The following is a 20,673-nucleotide window of genomic DNA, read 5'->3' as shown; positions in this document are numbered from 1 at the left end:
TGAAGAAAGCTTTTGAGGAAATACTCAAATTTTCAACTTTATATACATATATACTCTTTATATACATGTAAAAGAAAAGTAGGAAAAAGACACATGCTTGCAATCTAATCTATTGGAAGGAACCTTAGCAGCACAAAGTGAACAAAGTAACATACAGTAATTTCTATATGGTTAAACTAAGGCATTCAGTCAAAGCTGATCCTGTAATCCAACTCTACCTTGAAGAAGGTAAAGAACAAGCAGCCAAAAAAAGATGACTCTTGATGTCACTTGTAGCCACCACCTGTAGAAGAATGGAAAGAAAACAACTCTCACGATTCCTTTGCGGGTCAGAGAGGTCCAAGGACTTTCAGGTTTTGCTTTAGCAAAAGCAGATCCTTTAAAAAAAAGGGAAAAAAAGAAATTTGTACGTATCTCAATGTTACAGCTAATAACTTTAGATGCTAAGTAGCACAGTAGTTAAGAGCTATTTAGTGGATCAGTAGTTAAACAACTATTTGGATAAATATCATACTTCCATCCTTTCACTATCTCCTCAATCCACAGCTTGTATAAATTGTTGGTAGCCTCTTGATTGTTATTATCAGGAGCTTGTACCAATACTTAGACTTTGGAATGTGTGAATAACAGAATGTTGCCACTTCCTACTATATCAAAATTGTTTTAAAATAAATTATTAAAATGATTCTGTTTCATCAAAGTATCAGAAACCTGACAGGAGGCAACGGGAAGTCTCAGGAAAACTCCACACACCTGTGCAGGCACAGCAGAGTCCTTTTCTGCCACAGCAAATAGATCTATGTCATCAACATCTGTACACTGCCCTAGCCACATCATTCAGGAAAGTGGAATAAGGTTGAGAAGTACAGAACAGTATTTGTCAAACTGAAGGCTAGCTCTAGGAGAAAGAAAGTTACCCAAAGATCAATTCATCTTTGACTCTTCTACATCAATTATCATCTCACTCATTCAAATGTTCTCTCTCCTCCTCATATCCTTCCATTTCTTTGGAAGTTCCATTTCTTCCTGACAATTTCCACTTCTGACAGCCAGAAAACTGTGTAATATTTGTTCAGAGCTAACAGGTGTGTGACAAACTATGCTGGAGGCTAGTGCTTAAAAAAGGCAACTACTGCATGCTGCTGTGCATTCCCACCTTGTTCACAAGTTGAATTGGCATTAGTAAGCTTTGTACTAGCAAATGTAAAATAGTGCCGATATAGGAGCTACTGTAATGCCAACTTAAGCATCTATGCAGAGCAGTCATTTATTTAAATGTTATTCAAGTATATTCCTGTATTGAGGTGGTCTACTGCTGCTCCTTAAATCTTACTAATATTTAGTTTTCAGTTCTGCTTCTTTAAAGTTCAAATTTTATTCCACTTTGCTTCTTTATCTTATAACCCCACATTAAAAAATAAAGTTATATTGTTAGGTTATGTGATAAAAGCTCATCTGCACACCCATGCATATCGGCTCAAAGAGAAAATGGCAGGAAGGGAAGCCCAAATAATGCCCTGCCAGGTTACCCCTATAATCAAAGAATCGTAGAATATCCTGAGTTAGAAGGAACAAGTATGGGAAAACTGAGGGTTAAAGGGATAAAAAAACAAAAAAACAAAAAGGCTGGTCATGTGTAAATAGCTTCTGGTCAGTACACTTGTTGCCTGGCCATGACATATGTCTGATCAACAAAATCCATCCTATGGTCTTATCAGCCCCCTTTCTAACTCTTTACTGGTTGAGGGGCTCCATTCTGTGTGCATACATGTGGTTGGGGGGGGTCTGAGTGCCAGCAACTGCGTGGAGGTGTGAGAATGGCTGCACGATTGCTAGTGAAGATCAAGCCAGACCAGCTGCTGAACAGGTAAAGTGGCCTGGGAGCAGTGGGCCAGCTCTGGGTGCGAGCACAGCAGTTTGCTTCAGTTAATTCTAGAGCTGAATTCAAAGAGCACTACCAGAATGGATTCAAGAGAACGTGTTGGCTGCTGGGCTCGTGGAAGAAGGAAAAAAAAAAAAAAAATCTAAGTGACACTTTCCTCTGCCTTTGTGAGGCATAAGGAAAATTAAATAAAGATAAAAAGAAAGATTAAATAAAGACTTTCTGAAAAGTCATATTATCTGACCTTCAGTTGCAGTTTCGTTATTGAAAACAGGAAAGAAATATTCGATTATATACAATTGTGACAATTATATTACATTTTTGTAACACTTGTAACAATTATAATTAACAATTATAATGTATATTATATTATATACAATAGTAACTCTCCTGAAATTTCAACATAATCTTCCCTCTAGGCGTCAGAAGATGTGAAAGAAGTCTGAATGCATTGGAAATTGTAGATTTCTGAACTAATAACTCCACAACTATGATCCGTGGTAATCCACATACTTCCTTTATTCAAAAATTTTTACTTGACAATATTTAAATCAAGTTTTTAAGCCTTTGATTTACTTCTAGAGCTCATCTTTTAACTACATTTCCTATTTATCTTCTTTTAAAGGAGTTATGTAGGGCTGTTGGTTTTTTTGTTTGATTGATTTTGTTTTGGGGACAGGTAAATACTTAGCAATTCATTCTTGTTACAAGACACGGGACAGCAGTTATTTATTTTGAGAAATTCGTCTTTTTCTAGCTCAAGACCTACCTCTTACAAGATCAACATCTATGAGGTCTGGTTTCACATGTCCTGTTTTCTTTGGTTTGTTTCTCAAACCCTGCAATATGCAAATATGAAATTTCAGGATACATTCATGCAGAAGACATATTACAAAAGAACAATATTGATGTGGTCAGTAATTGTGTTTAACCTGTACTGTTCTTCAATTTAGACAAATATGTCAAACTTCATAGATTTAAAGTACTTTAAAACATTCTGAGGAACAAGGCACAATAAATGCCTTTTTCACACTTTAACACCCACACAAGACCTAAACAATTACTGAACCACTAGGTAAATTTAAAATGGGGTTAAGCATTGAGCACACACCTCCCATGTCTTGGGGTTATGCAGACAACATACGCACACACTTGCAAGAATTAGTAATACACTCTAATATTAGGTTTTCAGAGCTTTTGACACAAATTACTTTCCTGCATCTCTTTTTTCCTTAAATATCTAATTAAATTTTACAAATCGCTTATATTACAACATCCTCATTCCAAAACTAGACAGTAAATCATGTAGTAATGCAAGAGCCACTAATCAACAGCAAGCTCCACTGTCAGAAGTCCACATTGTAGAGAAGTACTGATTTTTTTCTTAATTGTGAATATAGGTCAGCCTATTGAAAATAGGAGAAAAACCACACAAAACAGGAAAGCAGCAGGAAAAAAAAATGCAAGTTTCTGCTTATTTTTTCATTTAGAAGCAGTATTTTCCCTCATGGAAAAGCCAAACACCAAACTGTCTTTCAAAACTTTCAAGTTCATTTTTAATGCTAAAATGTGATGCTGTATTATTATCACGCCTTGTGAGATTATTTTGCTGCCTTTAGATCAGGCTCTTGGTCACTTTACCCAGTAATGATTCCATGTACAATTCCTACAGAGCAAAATATAATATTTCAAAGAAAATATTTAGGATACAAATAGAATTATAATGGAAGTGATTTAACTGTGTTCATTCAAAGAGCCATTAAGTTTGCAGTGGAACTATGGATTTCCAACACAGTCGTATATCACCCACATGTAAAAGCATTTATTACTTAAATATAAGCACTCAATTCAGAAGAAATCATAAAAATTAAATGAATATAAATGAGAAAAAGATCAATGAAATCTAGTTGTGTTAATCTTCATGGCAACTATATCAAGCAATCTCTTCAAATAGTGCACCTCAAAATACTTCTTGCACCTAAATTCAACTGGATTTATCTTTCACACTGAAATTAAAAAAAAAAAAATGTTCACAATGAACCAGATATATAGTCATCACCTGGTATGTCCATTAGAAAAAAGAGTTTGCTTGTAATGAAACAAAATTAATATACAGAATTGAAACAGGGTTGGAACAAAATGTGTTCTTAGGATGGTAAGTACAGAAAATCAGTTGTAGTGTAGACTTAAGCACTGCACAAAGCTTAATGTACAAGATTTTTATAGATCAGCAATCTTAAAACTGCACTAATTTTATGCAGGAGGAGAAAACAAGCCTATGGTTAGAAATAGGAATTATTATAATTCCAGAACTAACTATAGATTCTTGTGAAATCTTGCATAATCAAGCCACTTGATTTCAGGAAGGGATCCTCCAGCTCAAAAACTTAGGAGAAATAATGCCGTGGAAGTGTACGCAGTCCTGTGAACAATTTCATAGCTAAGCTAGAGCTAAAATCATTTTCATTTTAAAGAAAAACTACAAAAAATTAAGTCAAGTGTAACTCGATGCACTTTCTTTAGGGAAAGCAATGGTGACACATTCTTTAAAAATTCCATTGGTCAAATATCAAATGTTTTCAGTGTCCAAGAATGAAACTGGTTTTACATTTTGCCACATGCAGTGAAAGAAGTCCATTTATTAAGATGCAATTTCTCCACTCTATTGATATGCTACAAAATTTCTGTAATGTATGTGGAAAACAGCAGTGTTTCAAACTAAGGTTAATTAAAGTATATATACACACACATTTCATACTACTCAGGCCCATTCAATTCACTTACACAATTTTTATGCAGCACTGAACACATTTCTGCTACCTGACATAATAAAAAATGCTTTAAAATAGTTGTTATTGTAAAAATTCTTTTGCACAAAGATTAAATTTAATCTTAATATGGTAGTTCTAACTAAACTATAAATTTATACTATTAGAAACAAATTTTCTGCTCAAGAATAATATGCTAAGATTTTTAATGAAGTCGATTTAGAAACAGTACTGTGGTAGTTCTGAGATTAAAGCTCTAATGCACAATACCTGAATATTGCAGTCTGTTTCACTGTTACCTTTATGATACTAAATTCATCGACATTAACTCATATTGACAGCATCGTTTCTCCCACTGTGTTTAATTTGTTAATTACTGGACAATGACCCAGTGCTTTCTAATAGGCACAAGACATTATTCGCAATCAATTACACGAATTTATTACACAGTAGTTACAGGAATTATCGTTATGGCAATTGGTTTTCATGGTCATTGCGAGGACACTGAAAAAAGGCAATATGCTAACGCCTGAGCTTGAAATTAGTTGTACCAACATCAAGAACATTTGTGCAACACATCTCTACGCACACTTCAGACACCGGGTACCACAAAATGCAATTTTCGTGCAATAGTCTTCTAATTACATAAGCACACACCAGCGCTCGTCAAAGCTCCACCTCATGCTGCACTCTGCAGGACGGTCCCAGTAAGGAATGCTCAGCAGCTCCCCATATCCCAAGTGGCCTGGCACAAGCCCAGCCAGCTGGGGCTTCTCCAAGGTGCCAAATCCATCAGGGGCTGCACACCCTGCACCCTGCCTCCTGGGTGCCTTTGGCCAGGCTCGGCACAGCCACTCCGCACCCTCCCTGGCTTCCCGTGTCACCCCACGGGGCACGCTGCAGAGCCAGGGAGGTGCAGATGTACGGCATCACCAAGACTCAAACGCCAGGGTTAGAAGCACTTCTTCCAGAAATATCATCACCTCCCGTTTAATAGTTAATTTGTAGAATTTGTACAGAAATCAGGAAACTTCAGGTCGGTGGCAGCTTCCATATGATAAAAACAAATCCCCATTTATCTATTTAAGCAATGGGAGGAAAAAAAAAAGCACAGGAAAACTGGAGTGGTGCATATTTTACTAATGTTAAGAATCAACAATGCCTTTAAACTCATGCAATAATTTCATACTTCTTGTGTGCAGTAATAGAAGAAAAAAGGTTAATTGCAAGAATACGTTAATGAAACTAACTTTAATATCACAGAATATGGCGTAATACACAATCCATAAAACTATTACACGTATGACTGATTTTTTCCCCAGAACAATTTAGCAATGCAGCGGGCATCGATGGCACTGTTAGTTAAACCAAAATGCAAAAGAAAAAAAAAAAGCTATTCATGGAAACAAAGCCTGAAGTACTTACCAGTCTAATAAACTGTACAAAACAATGACAGCATCATAAAGGAGGAAAAGTAAACTGGAGGGATAAGGTAACTAACTGAAAGTAAGGAGAGCTCAGATAACTGACATTAGAATTCATCATAAAGAAGAGTGAAAGAGAAGTACTAAGAAAATAAGCCATGATTTAACATAATTGAACCTCTGTACTGAGGTACAGAAGGTTATAGAACTTTAAGTGCTTCAGATTTATTAGTTATATTAAATAAATAGGGCACACTCTGCCAGTTTGATTTGATTACACTCCAGAAGTCTGTTTTGACTTCAATAGCATTAAAGAATACCACATACATTGTAAATTACATCAGCATACACAATTACAGCATTGCTGATAACAAGCAAAAAAAAAGTTGAAATACTGTAAGAGTATTACCTTTATTTCTCTTTGCTCTACTGACTTTTCCCATATTTGTTGATCATATGCTCCAATCTAGAAAGAACACAAAAAAAATCTAGATTAGGTTTTAAAAGACATTGATCAAACAAAATCAATCTGCCTTCAGTAAGATAAGCATGAAGACAACAGGTTATTTCATCGGGGAGACTTACTTAGGGAGAAATCTCGATCTTCTCCACCCCATCCTCAGAGGAGGGGATCTAGGTGGCGTGTAACTCCTTTGGGGCAGAGGCCTCATGCGAGGTGGCAGGAGGAGGCCATGCTGCCACATAACTGACCCATGGCACCGGCGGTGCGACAGCTCTGTCAGATAACTTGAAGCAAAACACAGCACGTGTATTGTGGAAGCCAAACCTACAATTCATTTTTTATTTTTTTTTAAGCTTCCTCCCTCTGTGTTTCCTGTTCCACTCCACCCACTTTTACAGCCACATTATCTTCAGCTTCATCTCTTCAGACCGCAAAGCAACAAAAATAGGGGCAGGCTGGTAGGCAACCAGATTACAGGCCAGGGAATACTCAAAGTGTGCAAAGAATATCAGGAAACAGCATTTTCCTCACTGAATCACTGATGAAATAAATAATGCTCCAAGTAGACCTATTCCAAAACTCAACTAACCTTTCCCTTGTATCGTGAGCTAATTTTTTTCCGAGGCCAGGCATTACTTAAAAGTTGTCTAAGGTTTAAAGACTCAATAGGCTGCCAGTCTATTTACTTGTGAAACTTTTAGACAAAACTAAGTTTTACAGAAATGTGGACAAGATTTTAGTCAAAAATTTGTAGTACAAAGGAATTGGTTTTCTCCTAGACTCTAACCTCCTCACATCAGTGTAGAAAACTGTGTATTTGTAAGACTGAAGGTAGGATACAGTGACAACCACAAGTCAGTGTGTGAGACAATATATCCAAGTTTTGTAAGAACTTACCAAAGACTATCAGCTTGTTTTGATGCCTAGTGCTTCTAGATAATTCTCAGCAACGATCTGTTTTACTATGTAGGTTTTAAAGCTTTCCAGCCCAGCAGTTCTCTATATGTAGATATACAAACATATACAAACTGCTAGACACCTGAAGCTTGGTTCCCATCACCAAACTCTGATCAGGTAAGTGCAACATCACTTTTGGGTTGTGTGAGCAAGGCAGATGCACGTTCAGAGGGGAACTCATTCAAAGTTTCTTTATTGACTATAAAGAGAGTTGATACAACCAGTATGGTCCCTGGTCCAAGCACCTGACAAGAACCACCCACAGTATTTGGGTGAGCCTGCCTAAATCCAACCCCATTTCGGGAAGACAACTTCGCTTTTCAATTCCCAAACTGCAACAGGCACAAAAGAGCTGAGCACAAGTGCATACACATTATGCCAAAATGCTGTTCTGATTTGTCTTCTCCTATTTTAGTCTTTAGCAATGAAGACTAAAATCTTGTATCCAGCAATAAACACAAAAAGATATCCAGGCAAGTCAGAGCAGGCCAAGACAGTCATTAGGACAGTCTGGAGGCATGTTCTCTGCCTCCAAATCTGACCCATGGAAAAAAATAATTCATAGATTCTTTTTAATGTCTTTTTAAATCTAATTTATAGATTTATAAATTCTAATTTATATAAAGTCCAAGGCATGTCTAAAACTGGAAGTGAGAATAGTAAACCAAATTGCCCATTTTCATATTTGCTTAGTATTTCTCATTCACAAGATCTAAACAGGCAAACAATTTTCAGTTCACTGCCTTAAAATGTTAAAAAAAAAAAAAAATCTACTGATGTTTTGGTAATATTAAGAAATACTTAGCACCTGGCATTTAGAAAAAAACAGACTGTGGAAAATAAGGGGAAGTCAGGCACTGTACTGGACAGATTAAGCACTTGCTATAATTAAACTAATTAAAATAAAGGAAGTTTAAGAGCTGACTCCATCTGGAGATCTGCCAGCAATTAAAAAGTCAATATCTTGAATAACCACTCCACCCAGGCATTTATATCAAATTGCTCTGGCTTCTTCTCAAAATACATTTTAAATGAAATTTCTGATCTTCCTGTTTTTCATGAGCTTTACTGAGAAGAGCAACTCCTGAGCGAGTTTTCTGTACTGGATAATATTGGGTCTTTCCCCCTCGCTTCCAAAAAAGCTTTCTTTCTACAAAGACAGAAAAGTCTGTCTCCCACTCGATTATGCAAGAAACAAATGGGGGTGCCTTTGTGCCAATAAAATTGAAAAGCAAACTCTGTATTTCTCATTCCATTCATAGCTGGTACTGGTTTTTAGAGTTGAAAGGGTCTTTAAAAGAGCGTTCTTCTTGCAAACAAATAATAGGTCATTTGTTAAAGGAATTCCGGGAGATAGATTTCAGAAGACATCTGAGGCAAGCAAGTCGACCAATTTGAAATTTGGCTTACTTATATTTTCCTGCAAACATTTCTTCTCCCTCAAGACTAGGCAGCAGCTTCTGTCTCAAAAAAAAAAAAAAAAAAAAAAAAAAGACAAGAAGTAGGGATTTTTCCATTCATGTTTTTCTGTTAACATTACTCCATAAAGTAATTATTTCAGCAGGAGTCAAAATCAGAGAAAAAAAAAATCACAAAGATGCTCTTTTTCAGCTTTTAGTGGATCTGGCCAGTCTCTTCTGATCTACTTTAATTATTAAAATCTGAACATGGGGCTGTTAGATAAAGCATAGTGCTGCAACCTGAAAAGAGTTAAAGGGATAATTACAGAGAGCAAGTGTCATTATAATCCCTCATAAATTATTTTATCTACATAATTTCCCCTTTTTGTGCTGTAACGAAGTTTTAGAGCCACTTTAGGGAGTGCACACGTGTGCTCAGCACATCACATTTGTACCTGACATTCATTTTCCTTTCTCTCCACCTGCATAAGTACCCATCGATACTTCTGTTGCAAACGTATCAGAAGGAATACATGCAAACAAAGCTGCTCTTACAAAGTATCATACTGGCACCCTTCATTTCCCACATTAAACAAAAATTAGTAGAACCAGTGTTACTGACAGAAAAGGCAAGTGAAAAACAAACATTCATTTTCTGCTAGCTTACATCAGGAAAACGTGTCTAATTTTGGTAGGACACATCTTGCACGATTCACTGGAAAGAGCTTTTCAGTGACAAGCCAAGTTATAACATATAATAATTACCAGACATGAGAAAAAAAAAAATGAATGACTACAAATTAAATGGAACGAATGAATTCAAATATGTAAGCTAATCCTAGCAAACCTTCCCAGTTTAAAATTATCAAGAACACCAGTCAATTCCATCTTCAAAGAGTTTTGATTTACAAGTATTTCCATCTAAATTATGTTTCCTGTTAAATCTAAATATAAAGTTGTCAGATGCTTACACGCAGGCTCTGGCTCTTTGTTATTCAAGCAGTTGTTTGAAACCGTGCGTATCTGCAGGACACCTAAAAGACAAACATCTAGCAACGCCAAAGAAGTTAACTTCTAAAGGCAAATGAAATGAAGGAAGAAGCTTCTAGAGATAAGACTGTTCACACTTCCAGCATGAAAAATTTAAATATACAGAAAACTTGATCAAAGCAAGCTTTCTATCTATATGCAGCTCTCCCCAGGGTTTTGTAGGTGTTGAAGTTTCCTGTGCCCGTACCCGTTAAGCTGATGGAAAGGCCCAAATTCACTCAAATACCCGTGTATGCCTGAAGCTACCAACCCTGCCCAGACTTCCTTGTCCATTATACCCACAGGTTCTGCAGTATCCCTCAAAGAAGTATAAGAGTCTACAAACTGTCCAATTTAACTTCCAATCCAATTTAACTGTACAACAACTAATGCTTTTATAATCTGTTCAAGATTTTGTGCAAGACTATTTGTACAATAGTCTGTCACTGGTATTTTCAGTCCATTGGTCCGGTCTACAACTGGGCTTCTCTTTTTCTTAAACAAAATATAAAACATTATCCTAATTTTAATCAGCTTTATCACAGAAACTTATTCTAATTTACAAAATATCTAAATAATCAGAAGGGATCACAAAGTGAAGTTTGTATTCTATAGCTTTTTGTTTGGTTGTTAAGGATTTGGCAGAAAGCAAATTAACCTTAAAAAAAAAAAAAAAAAAAGTCTTCCTTGATTTCTTTTTTAATAACCTGTTAATTCAAGTTATCTTTCATCACCAAGGATCAGCAGCAGTACCCTCCCTGTTGCAGGAACCTGTTGATAATATGCTATGAGTAGAATAAACTATGGTACAGCCTACCTGTAGCAGAAGTGGATCAACTAGCAGATGTTCTTTTATACAAATTTCGTTTTAATCATGCATCACAGGCTTCCTCAGTGCCAAGATCCTATCCAGATCAGTTACCTCTAAAATGTTCAGTCATCAAGACACCTTGCCTCACTGAAGGCCCAGCTGAGAAGATGAAAGGAATTCTGCTCCTTTGTGTACTCACAGAGTTAACAGCAATTCTCCACGCAGCTGCTGCAAGTTGCGGCACATAAGGGATTACATGCAAAGACTGAAAATCCTGCCAGTGTTCTTTCACAATGGAAAAGCATTGCTTCAGGTGTAGCCAGAGAGACATTAAGAAAAAAAAATAAAGTGTGGGTGGCCTGTTAGAAGTTCCACCTAGAAGGGACTGACGCATTTTTAATGCTTTTAGATTCTTTTAGAAATACTTTAGCTCATTTTTTAAAATTATTTAAATGGGAAAATGCTCCATAACCCACTATTCCAGTTTCCAAAAAAATGTTTCTTATGGTGAAAACTTATTGAAAACATCAAAATCCATTGGACTCGCTAAACCACATTTATACGTATGTGTTCATATATTTCAAACCTTTCTCAGCAACAGGAGAGATGACAAAATGAGCTAAACTTTGAAGTACTATAGGTAATTACTGCTTCTAAATGGCACTATCTCATGTGAGCACAGCTAGGTTGTGTAATTTGAAAAGCAACAATAAACTTGTGGGGTAGCATCCTTAATTAACAGAGTCATACATTTTAAAACAGATTTGCTCTAAAAAAAAAGTTTTTTTCCCCCTCATAATTGTCAAGAAATTATATATATACAGTGGTACGTGACTTGACAGGGGATATTAAACTATGCAAGTAAACAAGTTCCTTCCCCCTTTTTGAGGAAAATAAACTAAACTCACCTGACAAAGCTAGCTCTTTCCTGAAAGTATAAATAATTTTGAGAACCTTTAAGTGCAGTCCCCTCATAACATTTGCTGGGGATACGTGCAGTTTGAAATTATCTAAAACAATCGCACTTCTTCCTTCCCAATCAAATACCTCAGAAAGCATTTGATCATGTTTCCTTACCTATCTAAAATTTGACATCTTTATGGTTTGTTTTTATAACAAATAACAGCAATTAGCTTAAATAATAAGTTAAGTTACCAAAACCAGCTAATTCTGATTTCATATAAAGCTCACTACTCAGAAGGTCTGCACTGAGTATTATTTCTTCCCGGTGTCTGTCTCATAAGAAGCTGATCGATAGGCCACGTTTGTATTGAGACCGAATTTGAGCTTTGTGAAGGACACTGATATTCACTTTAAGCTAATGTAGTGATGGTATCAACATGTAGCCCAATACTCACAAAGCCTTCTGATTCTAATGGAATTGATCAATATTTCAGGAGACATTTATAATTTATGACAAAGCAGGCTAGCAAAGATTATAATCCGAAGAATACATAGCATTCCCTGCTGGATCTTAAAACTTTAATATTTACCCAGAATGAAACCTGCATGCTAAAGCTTTGTCCTTTAAAACCTCTACACATTTTGATAAACAACATTATAATACTATTACAAATCCAAAAGATAAGAGATAGAGAAATTGGAGAATAAAAGAACAAAGTTGCTTTGGTCTGTCTACCAAGGAAATTAAGTCTTTAACACCTTAGTAAAATATTTAGGATTAACTTATTGGCTAATGCACTTTTATTACTTTTTACAGTCACCATTCTTCAAAAATTGTATTAACTTCTGTATCAGAATATTTTTAATATTAACTGATGTATACATTTCTATGCACGTAATATTCATATTAAAAAACTAAAATGCCTCATATTTAGTTCATGTTGAAGTATATATTTATGAATATCATATTTTTATTATTATTATTTTCTCAAAGCACAGAACAAATTTATTTAAAGTTATTTTAAACCCCATTTTTTTATTATATGAACTGATCCACATTGCAGCAAAGGCAATAATCCTGTAGTTCAGCAGTGTAATTATTTCTCTTGGAGAGAACATTGATCAACTACATACCAATGCTTTTTCTGCATCTGTCAATATAAATTAATTCTTGTTAACATCAGCCAGCCTTACTTATTGTCCTCAGTAGAGGTTTACTGATTTTGGCTTATCTACTAAAAGCATGAAACCTTCTTTTTTCATCTCACAATTAAATAAAATTATATGTGTAAGAATATTTGGAAACAGCTGGCAGCTGGAACTGCAGTGAAGGGCTGACCAACAGCTAGCCTAAGCCATTTCCTCATGACGTACGCTGGATGCCAGAGGTAGCTTTAGATCCCATTTCTGTGGCTTAAATGCCTACTGAGTACAAACAAAACAGCAGCACAAACGGAACGGGATTCCATCTGCCGCTAAAGCACAGTGCAACCCCTCATCGTCACGTTACTCATCTTCAGCTGTCTGACTGAAGGCATTGCAGAACCACAGAGGCTGGAACCTCTGGAGGACATCGCGCAGAACAGCTCCAGTTACATCAGGTTGCTCAGGAGCTCACCCAAGGAAGATGTGAAGACCTCCCAAGTTCCAGCCTCTCTGGGATTCCATCTTGGCAACCCTCGTGGTAAACATTTTTCTTTCTTTACACCTAATGAGAATTTCCCCCAATTCAACTTGTGTTTATTACCCCTCATACAGTCCCGGCACACCTCTGAGAAGAGCCTGGCTCCGTCCTCTCCACATCCACCCAAGGTGGCAGTTGCAATAGCACTGTGCTCTCCCCTTTGCCCTCTCTTCTGAAGACAAGAAGCCCCATGACAATCTTGGTGGCCCTCCACCAAGCTTCCCAAAGTGTATAGATGCCTTTCTTGCACTGGGCAGCCCAAAACTGGACATAGCATCCTAAGTGCTGTGTCTCACTTGAGCTGGACAGAGGTCGATATTTTTTCTTACAATTATGTACTTGCACAAAACAAAACAGCCTTGAGAAATAACTGGGAAAAGAAAACCACTCTGACAGCCTCGTTGCTCAGTTTCATTCCCTGAAGACCACTGAAAATCCAGCAGCTTCATCAGCACTGCCACTCTGATTTTGTAACAGCACTGCCCTTACGCCCCTGATTATTTCCACTTCCCACAGCGCCCCTACCTTGTGCCAGCACATTCTTGTATGTGGTTGAAAGATAATTCAGTTCTCTCAGGAAGAGAAAAGAAAATGCTAGATTATAGATTCACGAGGCATAGCGGAACAATTTGAGAATTGCTGTTACAGAGGGGTTTGCAGCTCGCTCTCTCACAGACAGGTTCAGCTCCTTCAGTCTGAGTTTTAACTGGTTTAGGTCCCTGACCAAACTCGCCAGAGAAGTGCACGGATGTCTGTGGGAAAGCAAAGCAGGCATGGGAGCCAGCAGCCAGGCAAGATGTGAGACTGCTTTGTACAACCACATTGTAGTTTTGGGTGATTCCGAATCCCCTGCACGAGACTCCCAAACAAGATTTGCCTCACTAAAACAAGGGGCTGAAGAAACCCCCACTTTTTGGTCAGCTGACAACTTCAGTACCCAATTTCAGTGCTGCATAGAAGACAGCTTTGCTAAATATGTATTTTTCCTCTCAGTGCTTTCATAATCACATAGTCCTTTAGGTTGGAAAAGACCCTTAAGATCACCAAGGCCAACCATCACCTAACAGCACCAAGTCCGCCACTAAACCATGTCCCTTCATGCCACATCCACACACCTCCAACACCTCCAGGGAAGGTGTACTGGGTCTGGCTGGAACTTTCCCGGCAGCAGCCCATACAGTGCTGTACTCCGTACTTGTAGCTGGAACAGCAGTGTTATCACACCAGTGTTGTGTCTACTGCTGAGCAGCAGTGGCACAGCATTGGGCCTTTCTCTAACCTCCTAGGGGGTGGGCAAAAAGTGAGGAGAGAAACATCACTAGGGCAGCTGACCTAAACCAATCAAAGGGATATTCCATACCATGTGGTGTCACACTCAGCAATAAAAGGTGGAAACAGGAAGAAGAGGGGAGGGGTGGGCTCTTGTTGGGAAAACGTTGGTCCTCCTCTGGAACACCGGCTGCGTGCGTTGAGGCCTTGCTTCAAGGACGTGGTCAACCATCGCTCATTTGTGGGAAGTAGAGAGTAATTTCTTTCCTCTGCACTTCCATATAGCCTTCATTTTGTTTGTTTGTTTGTTTTCCTCCCTTCTTTTTATTTTTCCCTTTTCCCCTCCCTTTTCCCCTTTCCCTTTTTATTTCCCCTTAGTTAAATTGTTTAGTTCATGGTAGTCTTTATTTAATTGTTATTATTATTTCCCTTTAATTAAATTATCCTTATCTCAACCCGTGAGTTGTTCTTTGCTTTACTTCTCCCCCTCCTCATCTAAAGGAGGGGGAGTGAGAGAGCGGTTGTGGGGTTTAGCTGCCCAGCATGGTAAAACCACCACAGAAGGTGACTGCGCTTCCCTGGGCAGCCTGCTCAATGCCTACCCCCCCCCTCTCTGTGAAGAAATTCTTCCTCAGCCTCAGTCTAAACCTCCTCTGGGACAACTTCAGGCTGTTGCCTCACGTCCTATCACTTGTCACCTGAGAAAAGAGACCAACACCCTCACTGCAGCCTCCTTTCAGGTGGTTGTAGAGAGCAATGAGGTCTCCCTTCAGCCTCCTTTTCTCCAGACTCAACGGCCCCAGCCCCCTCAGCTGCTCCCCAGATGTCTGGTTTTCTTGGCCCTTCACCAGCTTCATTGCTCACCTCTGCACACCCTTGAGCATTATATTCGTGTAGTGAGGGGCCCAAAGCTGAGCACGGTACATGAGGTGTGATCTCACCACTGCCACGTACAAGGGGACAATCACCCCTCTGGTCCTGCTGGCCACACTATTCCTGACACAAGCCAGGATGCTGGTGGCCTTCTTGGCCACCTGAGCACACTGCTAGATCGTGTTCAGCTGGCTGTCAACCAACACCCCCAGGTCCTTTTCTGACAAGCAACTTCCCAGCCACTCTTCCACAACCCTATAATCCTATATGGGGTCGTTGTGCTCCAAGGGCAGCACCCAGTATTTAGCTAGCTTGTGTTTGGACATAGCCCATCAGCCCAGCCTAGCCAGATCCCTCTGCAGAGCCCTCCCACCCTCGAGCAGACCAACACTCCTGCCCAACTTGGTGTCCTCTGCAAACTCACCGAGGGTTTGGCGTCATCTGCAAACTCACTCATCTGCAAACTCACCAACTTCCCCTCATCAAGGCCCTCGATAAAGATATTAAATAAAACTGGCCCCAACACTGAGCCCAGGGGATATCACTTTCAAAAACAGTCAGCTCCAGTACTTGTCAAGTTTTGGCACTCCAAGGCTGACCTTTTCGAGCTGATGTAATTTCAACATCCAAAGTCCTCAGAAGTACAGCCATATACCTACACCATCTGGCGAAAATTGTTTTCAGCTCTAGGGTCACTAATGCATCACAGGGATTCAGTGCCAAAAAGGAAATCAGGTGGTTCAGGGTATGATATAATTTGTTTGTTTCTTTATTAAGCTGTCAAACATAATCTTAAACTAATGAGCTGTAAAACACTAAATATTACAGGTCCTAATGCAATTAGAACTCTAATTTTGCCCTTTAAAACCATGACAGAGAAAACATCTAATTTGTTTTATTGTGCCCTTTAACAGCAGTACCCAAAGGACACCTAGGGCAGCACAAAGCTCCATTGGCAAAGTTAAGCGAGATGCAATCAGATGCAGGATTCAGCCTCATTAAGTTCTACTCTGGCTTCACCAACAAAGAGCCCCCAGAGAAGAAACATCTTAATTTTCTCCAGCAGCATGATTAACAAATTTGTGTACAGCTCCCCATTTTAGTGGCGAGTCTTCTGTGAGCACTGAGAATCAAAGAGCTGTTAAGGGTAGATTTCTGGTTTTACCCTACATATACTCACCAAATTTGAAACCAGACCAGAAATTGCACTTCTACAATTATCTGTAAGCCTTAAAAGTATTATAATAAATGAATGTAAAGAGTTTAAGTTTCAAGTGGTATTTTAGATTATTATTGATTTTATTACTTTTAACATGAGGTTCTGTTACTGAGGCAGTACTTCAAATACTTATTTAACGAAAGGAACTGAACGACCAGAGAGGTACAGCATCAGCTACTGACAATCTTTTAAAATACTTGGGGGCCAGACTTTTTTCCTGAGGAATCACAGAAGCACAGAACTGTAGGGGTTGGAAGGGACCTCAAAAGATCATCGGGTCCAACCCCCCAGCCCAAGCAGGTTCCTCAGAGCAGGTCACGAGGAAACATCATGACCATTTTCTCCATAACATTCAATCACAAACCTGAAGCAAGGTCAGTATCCTGATAGGCACACAGTATCCTAGGGATATTTATTACCGAAGTACACATATGTGAATACTTGCTTGGAACAGCCAGGGATCAAAGCAAGGATCCTTTCCAGACACCCTCACCACACCCATTTTGTTGCAGGAACCCGTGCAGCAGGCACGTACTCAAAAGGAGCTGGCAAACCCTGTCTGACCTCACCAAGACGCACGAACATCTCAGCACTGCGCTCCTCGGTACGTACAGGAACACAGCAGAGGTTTAATTTATATCGCTTTCTTCCCAGTCAGCCTGCATCCAGCAGGATTTATCTGTCCAGATTTCAAAGTACTTGTACCAGCTGGGAAACGTGAGCTGTCGCTGGAAGCAGTAAAGCTACGTCCATGTGGTCCTACGTCTCAAATAACAAACTGGTGTCATACACGATCTCAAATCCTACAGCCCAATTAAAAATAACCAAGTATTTTTACAAGGCAGTAATCAAGAGCTCCCACGCACTGTAAAACTGCAGACTACAGTCTGCAAGACTGTTGTAAGACCATTGCAGACTCCGTCTATTGCAACAGCAATAAACAAGTTTATGTAATAAAAAGTCTGACCTTTCAAACCATTAAAGAACTAAATCATCCTCGTGTGAGAAGCTCAATTTCAGACAATAGAATGACTCACATGAGTAAAGTTACTTCTGTGCTTGCTGTCTGGAAAACTTGCGTGCAAGTAGGGTTGGAAGAGTGCAGCTGCTTTTACTCTTTCCTCTACAGAAATATAAAACCGCCTTACTTCGAAGACAACAGACCTTTGTAATTTAGTATGGGAAAAATAGAAAGTGTGAAATAAAAAAAGAAGTGTAAAATACAGTGTGAAGTAGTATCCAAACTGAAAACAAAACAAGGAGTAAACGATCTGTTCAATATTTCATCTAAGTCTCAACCTACTCAAATACATTTTTACTTCTTTATGTTTGACTACAAATATTCTAAATTCTTCATATTCTTTATTAGGATTTTTGCATAACTCATTTATCTGAAAAAAAAAATAATACTTTATTTTCCACTTTTTATCATATAGGCAAGACATACTAATTTGATCAATAGTACTGCAACCCTGGCTCTCTCTTGGCCCAGAAGCAACGTTTTACTGCTAGCATGAGCTAAGTATTGATTCCTCCCTTCTTTCAATTTCAGTTACAGTAATGGGGAATCAGCAAATTTAAAAAGCAAGCTAAGTGGAAAATCTTCGACAAATATGAAGTAAAATTTTAAAACTGAGAGAGCTCAGAGTTCACCAAGTTCAGGATTTTGTCATCATAAGCAATCACCTAACAGGAACATATCAGAATGGACAAAAACATGCCTGGGACCCACTTGCCACTAGCACAGCTCTTCCTATTCCCTATTTTGAAATCTTAAGTGCAAACAGTGGATCCATAGGGGTGAAAAAAAAACACTATGACATGTAAATGATGGGAAAAAAATATATATGGGCAAAAATTCCTTGATTCTCCCAGGAAAGGATCACACACAGCAAAGTTAAATAGTTCTGGGAGTTATCAGCCTGATCCAGGGGAGCTTTCACTGAACTGGGCCCAGAAATAACAAGCTAATTAGTACAAACATTTGCATGAGATGCAACATTTCTGAAGCAAGGACATTTGTCTGAAAATAAGACCCCGCTCCCTCATTCTGAAAGCAGCAAAGCAGGGACCTGCTCATTTAGCAGACTCCTGACTGCATGCAGGTTGCAATTAAATTTTGATCACACTGTGGAAAACACTGACATCTGGTCTATGCAAGACCTTCTCTCACCCGGAGACAGCCCAGTCTTCCACGAAGTAACAGTAGTCACCTCATCACAACTCCTTGCCATAAAGGCACTTTGCAATTTCTGGCTGAGCAAACCTCTGAAAAAACCTGCAGAGACTTGTAGAGGAAATATTGACGTTGGTATGAATGCAGTAAGTGGAACCACGTGTGTGAAATCAATGGATAAAAAAACAAGAGAACAAGGGTTAAAAGAATGACCTGTGCTGATAATGAGGTATCCTGTCAGAGGCAGTCTCCTGGGAACAGCAAGAATGAGGACTGGGTTGTTTATATCAAGACCAGAAGGCCTGCTCTGCTCTCTGTAAGCTCGCAGCTCAGTGACTCATCAGCAGAAGCTCCTGCGTTCCTAAGATCAGGACGGTGGAAAGCTGCAGCATATCACATATGGCATTCCTTCTCCTGTGTGTCCAACAGGACCACAGACGTGCATTTCAAACAAACCACAAAAAACAGACACCACGCAGGAACTTCACCTAAGATTTACAGAGACTTCAGACTCTTGCTCGCATCAAATGACCACTTTATATATCAAGCCGAGTCACATAAACGATCTGTCTGAAGACTAGTTTGTCACCACCAACCAAAAAACCTCAGAGACATGACAGGGATCTGATAGCCAGCATCTCTAGCATTGCACACGAGATCCTGGCCATTCAGGCACACAACTCGGTGCTTTTGCATGCAACAGTTTGATTGAATGAAATTTATGAGAGAACATAGAAGCAGGTAAAATCAGCTTACTGCTTACTTAAAGATTTTTGTAATAAGCATCACCTGACCCTTTCATGAGAACCTGCACTGAATTTTGTTAGATTAAATATTCCTAAAAATCATCCTACAAGTCTTTGTAAAAAAAACAAAACAAAACAAAACCCACAGCATATTATAAAGGATTTCCAACTACCTCTGTACATATTGAAAAGGGTAAGTGAATCTGAGAAGGAAAGCCACACAACAGCACTTCCCAAACTTTGCTAAGTTTCGAAGTTCAGCGATGCACTTTTTGACTTCTTTAACATAAGAATTAAAAAGTTCATAGCTACAAGTCTACATCAGACCATTAAAGAGATGCTAGCTACTGGTGAGAAGCCAGAGGGGCTGGCTGTACTTTAACCTTCCTACATAGTCTTCATTATATAGGCAAAAATACTTTTTCTGAAGCCTGAATGAGGAAAGTAGAGAGTACACTGTACAAAAACAGAACAATCCTCATTAAATTCGAATGATTCTCAAATTTTTAATATTTAGTTAAGCATTCTGTACAAATTAAGCAACCAGAATTCATTTTTCTGCTTTTCCAATTGCACCTTTAATTCATAGCTGAAAAGACCTCAGGAAAGCACATCTGTACTGTTAGATTTCTAGAAGTTATAGTTGTTTGAAATAGAAGTCAACCAAAATTTTTATTTCAAAGACCAGTGCCGTTATTCTAAGGATATGATGCATACTGTCAAAAAGAGAGCTAGAGGTCCAAGGAAATAGCTTAATAAAGCACAGAGAGCCAAGGCAAAATGCTATAAAATCATCACACCTTAAATTTCTATCTTAATACAGAAGCATATCTCAAAACTTGGAAAAAATTCAGCTTTTTTAAAAAGACTTAACTGGCATATGAATGTCAAGAGAATATGGTAACTTGAAATCATCAAAATGATAAATCTGGAAGAGACATCAATATTCTATGTACAAACATGAGCCAAAAAAATACATAATCGTGAGAAACTCTAATGGTGTATCTCCAAATGAGACCTTTTTTTTTTTTTTCCTCTTTCCTGCTCCCTCACTTGTTTTTGTTTTTTA

The 20,673-nt window shown here is 38.5% G+C and overlaps 1 protein-coding gene across 3 annotated transcripts in view; it reads right to left on the bottom strand.

Annotated features, from left to right (window-relative positions):
- Nucleotides 1–20,673, bottom strand: part of PHTF2 (putative homeodomain transcription factor 2) — a 67,150-nt gene that overhangs the window by 34,141 nt on the left and 12,336 nt on the right. For 2 of the 3 annotated variants that reach the window (XM_084293796.1, XM_084293798.1), the window contains exons 3-7: nucleotides 6,484–6,540; nucleotides 6,076–6,087; nucleotides 4,667–4,702; nucleotides 2,652–2,721; nucleotides 219–377 (exon numbers count right to left, since the gene is read on the bottom strand). In XM_084293796.1, coding sequence (XP_084149922.1) covers nucleotides 219–377; nucleotides 2,652–2,721; nucleotides 4,667–4,702; nucleotides 6,076–6,087; nucleotides 6,484–6,540 — 334 coding nt within the window. The remainder of the gene's footprint in view (nucleotides 1–218; nucleotides 378–2,651; nucleotides 2,722–4,666; nucleotides 4,703–6,075; nucleotides 6,088–6,483; nucleotides 6,541–20,673) is intronic. The other variant, XM_084293797.1, reaches the window with a different exon arrangement.

Source organism: Netta rufina (genome assembly GCF_964035555.1).
Source record: "Netta rufina genome assembly, chromosome: 1".
NCBI lineage: Eukaryota > Metazoa > Chordata > Aves > Anseriformes > Anatidae > Netta > Netta rufina.
The sequence above is the reverse complement of the archived record's forward strand: the minus strand, read 5'-3'. Positions and strand labels throughout refer to the sequence as shown.